Source organism: Typha latifolia, chromosome 8, assembly GCF_019914945.1.
Source record: "Typha latifolia isolate L0001 chromosome 8, TyphaL0001v2, whole genome shotgun sequence".
NCBI lineage: Eukaryota > Viridiplantae > Streptophyta > Magnoliopsida > Poales > Typhaceae > Typha > Typha latifolia.
This window is the reverse complement of record NC_133093.1, coordinates 2,732,088-2,738,239: the sequence shown is the minus strand read 5'-3', so window position 1 is coordinate 2,738,239 and position 6,152 is coordinate 2,732,088. Positions and strand designations below refer to the sequence as shown.

Genomic DNA, 6,152 nt, shown 5'->3' with positions numbered 1-6,152 from the left:
AGAAAACTAGCTCAATGAAAGAATTTGGGCAAACATGAATAAAATCTATAAAATTGCAGAAACCTAATCCTGAGCAGAAAAAAATAATGATATCTTCTCCAGGAAAAAAAAGAATAAAAAAAAAAAGTGATCTCGACAAGAGAGTATTGACTAGTGATCAAATAAATCCCCTCAAATGAGATCAGCAAAAGCTACTGCTTAGATAGCCCTGTTCATCAACATGATAGTGAATATGATTGAGGAGTTCTATTCATTCATAGAATCTTATGAGATGGTTGTTCATAATACGCCAAAATTTGAACTTACCTGTCTGATCCAAAGAGCAATGATAATCATCTAACAAATATCATATAGTGAAGTTACAATGCAGATTATAATAAGGTCTCAGCTTAACGGCATGGTTATATCAATTTAACCATGTTTAAGAGACCAAATTATAATATATATCCATCAGAATCACAACTTAATTTCACCACAATAATAGTGTGCACTCAGACAAAAGAAACATTTAAGCAAATCACAAAAGTAAAAGACCACTATTTCCACATTTACATTGAGCACTTCAAAGCTTACGCAATCACAAAATACCTAACAAACTACTAGAGGGAAAAGGAAAGAGAAGAAGAGGATATGCAATGAAGTGTCAGAGACAATTCTCGAGCACAAATGGAGGTAGCAGATCTGTTGAATGATTAATTACTATCAGATGCTGTTTCCTTTTGTACTGCCACTTCAACTCTTGATCAATATGGTGGTGGATAATAAGGCCCTGCATAAAAATTCCATTAATGCATACTAACTATCTATCTAGAAGTGCTAAAGTGAAAAGAGGGTGTGGATGCTAATTTGAGTCATACCTGGTGGATAGTAAGGCTGTGCGGGTGGAGGAGGATACTGCTGCATGTACGACTGTGGAGGATAAGGAGGAGGGTATGTCGGGGGCGCGGGTGCATATGATTGCTGCATTGTGGGTGGTGGATATGGCGAAGATGGATAAGGATAAGGATTAGGAGGTGGATATGCTCCATAAGCGCTAGCACCCGAATAAGCACCAACAGGAGGGTATGAAGGAACATAAGGAGCATATGGTGCAGTTGGCGCTGTGGGCATGTAATACGGCTTTTGCTTCTCATCACAAATTGCAATACAACATAAAATATTAATTTAAATTTCTAAAGCAAAACAGTGATGCAAATCAACAAAGGAATGCTATTGGAGAATTCTGCTTACCAAAGCATTAGAAAAGTGCATGATGAGCTTCACTTCTCCCCCAAACCTGCAAATAATCCAGTGTCAAGAATTTTCACAAACAAATTTATGCGATATGGATATTGTGTCAAGATTCTCACTTTTGATGTCGAGTCTGAATCGGCCATGAGGAATCATCGTATCCTTGGGAGAGGACCTTGTGAAGCTGAACTCTGAAACACAAATTGATTCAATATACAGTGAAAACAATATCATAATCAATGTTTTAGAAGACTGCCAACTCCTAGATATCGAGATGGTTTATAAATAGATAACTAAATGAAATAATCAATAAAAACTTTAGCATTAACAAATAAAACTACTGTATTTTTACTAGTCTGAAGTCCTGGATGATACTCTAAGCAAAGTCTAGGCATAGTGGCATACTTTGTCAAAGACGCGTCCCTCTTTTATAATAGGGAAAATTACTTTTCACCCCCTATAATATTAAGAAATCGCTGTTAAGGCCCTACTACTTCAGTTCTTACATTTTGATCCCCTGTTTTGGACTTTCTTCTCCAAAGAAAAGCCTCATGTCAACCGAAAGGTACAAAAAGAATATTCCATATATAATACACTCTACGAAATATAACAGAATACACGGTGTAGGTTTAAACCATAAAATTTGTAAAATATAGGGTGCGAAATGTTATTTTCTTTATCAAATAATGATCTTTTTTTTAGAAAAAAAAATAATACCTGCCATTACCGATGAAATCGTCGGCGATCAACGTATTGCTGTTCCAGACGGCGATGTTCATCTCGCGGAGCCCTTCGATGAGCGGGATCTGGAACTTCTCCTGGAAGGTGGGATTCCTCCCCCCATCTGAAACCACACCAATCAAATTTCACATCGATCACGAACGCAAAACCTAACGATATAAATCAAGAACCGAATCGGGCCTTTGGGAGGTGAATCGCTCACCGGTGCACGTCCTGGTGCGGAATTTGGAGGCGGCGTACTCGATGCAGACGTAGGGATCCTGGCGCGAGAAGAGCTCGGTGTCTCTCAGCTTGTTACACCCGACCACTTGGAAGAAGAAACGAGCATTCAAGAAGCCGGGGTCAGGAAACTACGATTGGGGACGAAGAGATCGAATCGAGGAGAAAGAAATCTTACCCGTGACGTCGAGGATTTGACCTTGGATTCCCGACATGGAGATCGCTGAGAGGCGGAACGAAAGGTCAAAGGGATCGGGAGAAAGATCGAGATTTTTCTTCTTCTTTTTTTGTCAGCTAGAGAGGTCGCAGTTTAGGTCGTCGGGTATTGTTATCAGTTGGGAAAAGCTTCGGATCTCTTTATAGATAGACGTACCTTATAAACTGCACGGAAAAAGCTTCGCCTTTTTCCTACTGTGCTTTTTTTTTACATAATTGCCACTCAGCTTTGGCTTTGAGCTCTCTCAACTTAAATATAATAATTAGAGAAATTTGCATACAACACCCTATCTTTTAATAAAATTATAATTTTTAATTTTTATTTTTATTATTTATAAATTAAGCCTTATAATTTAGTAAATATGTGCAGAAAATACCCTGCCATTAAATACTATATTTACAAGGTTAACTATACTAAGAAAATTACAAAAATAAATACCCTCAACCAAGTCATACTAAGGTCATTTTAGTCATTCTAGAAATAAAGTTATTTTAGTTATTTTAGAAATACTATATCTCTACTTAACAGAATATTGTCACGGTTTCATAGGGCTCGATTTGTAAATAGTAAAAATATACAGAAGGTAAATCACAATTATATCATAAAGCAAGGTGTTATATACAAATTTCTTAGTATTTATCTATTTTTTTAAAATATATTGAATTTAGGCTAGAGCGACATCTTCCACCCCTAATCTTATCTCTTTATTATTAATTAGCATTCTAATTGGTTATTATTGGATAGAATATCTATAAAATATCATAATTATTATTAAAATTATATATATCTCTCTAAAAATTTCTATCATCTTGTTTTTGAGAAAATATATTTCCTCCATTGCTACCATTATATTTCGTGAAAAATAAATACCATTTTTCAACCGATAAGGAGAAAGTTTGTGTGGTACAAAAATAAATACCCTCAACCAAGTCATACTAAGGTCATTTTAGTCATTCTAGAAATAAAGGCATTTTAGTTATTTTAGAAATACTATATCTCTACTTAACAGAATATTGTCACGGTTTCATACGACTCGATTTGCAAATAGTAAAAATATATAGAGTAAATCACAATTATATCATAAAGCAGGGTATTATATACAAATTTTTTAGTATTTATCTATTTTTTAAAAATATATTGAATTTAGGCTAGAGCGACATCTTCCACCCCTAATCTTATCTCTTTATTAAGAATTGGCATTCTAGTTGGTTATTTATTGGATAGAATATCTATAAAATATCATAATTATTATTATTAAAATTATATATCTCTCGAAGAATTTCCTCTATTAGTGCCATTATATTTCGTAGAAAATACCATGAAACTGTATTTAGTTGGAGAGGATATTTCATGGAAAAGGAGTGTGTGGTACCAAATGCAAGCTGAGATGCAGGTGAGGAAAGTTCTTGATAGTCTATTAATAATAAATCCAATTATTATTAAAAAAAAGTGTTTCTATAAGAAAAGAAAGCTTTTTGGTTGACCGAAAATTATATTAAAATCTTGTCGAATTCATTCCACATACTTTTGATGTCATTTATTGAATTAAATTAAATAAGTAATCAGAAATGGGGGAAGTATATCTAGAATTAGAACAAGTAAATAGGGTTTAGAAATGGTCTTATATCTGATTAATAATAAATTGGGTGATCAAGTTGACTATCAGGTTGTTGGGGGTTCATTAATTGAAGGTCAATATAATAAAGATGAAATAAATTTTGATGGGTTTAGTGGACCATTTGGTTCATGTTTATAGTTCCTCTTAATATTGTAAACAGAATAAAATATAGGGCCATAGGTTGAATATATTTTGAGATTTCAACCAAAAACAAGCCCCGTCCAAAACTAGGGCTGTCAAAATAATCGAGCCAGCTCGAGCTCGGCTCGAGTTCGGCTTGATAATGCTCGATCAAGCTCGGCTCAAAAATATGTTGAGCCGAGCTTGATCATTAAAGCTAGGCTTGAAATTAAATTCGAGCTAAGCTTGATCCCAAGCCGGCTCGATAAGGCTCAAATATATATATAATATGAGTAATATCAAACTAATATGAACCATCAGATCAAAACCCTTTTGCCAATTCAGAATTTCAACCATTATTTTCTGACACAATTATCTTTATTGTTTGTAATTTATATTTTGATTGATTGTAGTTTTTTGACACAATTATTTTTGTTACTTATAATTTATATTTTGGTTCCTTGTAGTTTTCTACCCCATTTATCTTTGCTTGTAATTTATATTTTGGTAATATTTATATCTTTATAGTTGAATTAGGTTTTATTTCAAGCATGATTCAAGCCTAAATTAATTCAAGTTTGCTCAGGCTTGAAAATGGTTTGAAATTGATAAGGCTTGAAATTGCTAATTGAGCAGCTCGTTTAAGCTCGAAATTGGCTCGAGTTTGAAATTGGCTCGGATTAAAATTATTTTAATTCAAGCTTGATCACAAAGACAGGCTCGAAATTAATTTCAATCCAAGCTTGATTAGAGCTAGGCTCGATCAAACCTTAGAGCTAGGCTCGATCAAACTTGGCTCGTTTACACCCTTATCCAAAACTAGGTCAGTTTATTTAGTATTTTATTTTTAGATGAAAATGTTAATTAATTTAGCATTTAGACTTGTAAATTAATAAAATAAAATACTGATCTTATCAATAATTTATTTATGTTAACTATTTCATTTTTCAATTATAATGCTAACGCTAAGTCTTTACTTTAGTTTTTTATTGTTTATTTATTTTATTTTTCTGCCATATAAATCGTTAATCCAATTAGTCATTTTATATTAAAAAATAATGAACTTGTTAGTGCTTCCTAGCTAAAACATTAATAAATTTAATATTTTACTTTTACATGAAAATAAAAATTAATTTAGCATTCACATCGCTTCGGTCGAGGATAATCTCCCTCCGCTCAAACAAATGACTCGCTTCGGTCGAGGATAATCTCCCTCCGCTCAAACAAACGAACAAACAAACAAATAAAAAAAGAATGAAACGGACTCGCTTCGGTATGGGCCTACCTCCGCTCAAACAAAGGACTCGCTCAGGTCGAGTCCGATCTCCCTCGAGCTCAAACAGTTTGCCCTCCCTAAAGGGTCGGGGTTTTACATCTCCGAACTGAAGCAATAAATCCACTCTAAAACAAAAAAACAATAAAGTAAAACCATGAATACAAACAAAAACACCTCCATCAGAAGGTTAGGTTTATTCTGATAACTTTGAGTCATGCAGAACTTAGGAAAACTGTGTAAGTTAATAAAATAAAAGTTTGATCATATTAGTGATATAGTTATGTAAACTATTTTATTTTTCAAACAAAATGACGACGCTAATTTATATTATCCTAATATTTTTCTCCATCAACAAAGGGATAGAAATATAATTTTAAAGCATCTTTTTTAAACGTCTAAAGAGTTCTAGCTTTTCAAAAGCCTATGGAATACAAAAGTAAAATATAATTAAGCAAAAAAAAAAATTGTCACTTCTCAAGTCGGCAATTTACTAAAATTTATTAATGTTGTTCTTAGTTTGCAAATCTCTCATAGATATGAATGATCAAATCTTAACCTAATATATATAACATAAAAGAACAAACCTCATATGCCACGAATAAATAATAAACGCAGAAGAAGGCTTCCATCAATGTGGAAGACCCTCAAATGCAGGAAGAAATATTTGTTGGAGAAGAAAGGAAGCAACTAGAGATTTTAAAACCAGTACAAGGACTAAAAGGATCACAAAA

General features: G+C 33.3%; 1 protein-coding gene across 1 annotated transcript; it reads right to left on the bottom strand.

Annotated features, from left to right (window-relative positions):
- Positions 1–311: 311 nt before the first annotated feature.
- LOC140793165 (elicitor-responsive protein 3) lies at positions 312–2,637 on the bottom strand. Its single transcript, XM_073144501.1, has 7 exons — positions 2,369–2,637; positions 2,174–2,278; positions 1,948–2,074; positions 1,350–1,421; positions 1,231–1,276; positions 858–1,125; positions 312–769 (listed from the first exon to the last, which is right to left on the bottom strand). The coding sequence occupies exons 1-7, from the start codon at positions 2,403–2,405 to the stop codon at positions 744–746; spliced, it is 681 nt and encodes a 226-aa protein (XP_073000602.1). The 5' UTR covers positions 2,406–2,637; the 3' UTR covers positions 312–743.
- Positions 2,638–6,152: the final 3,515 nt, after the last annotated feature.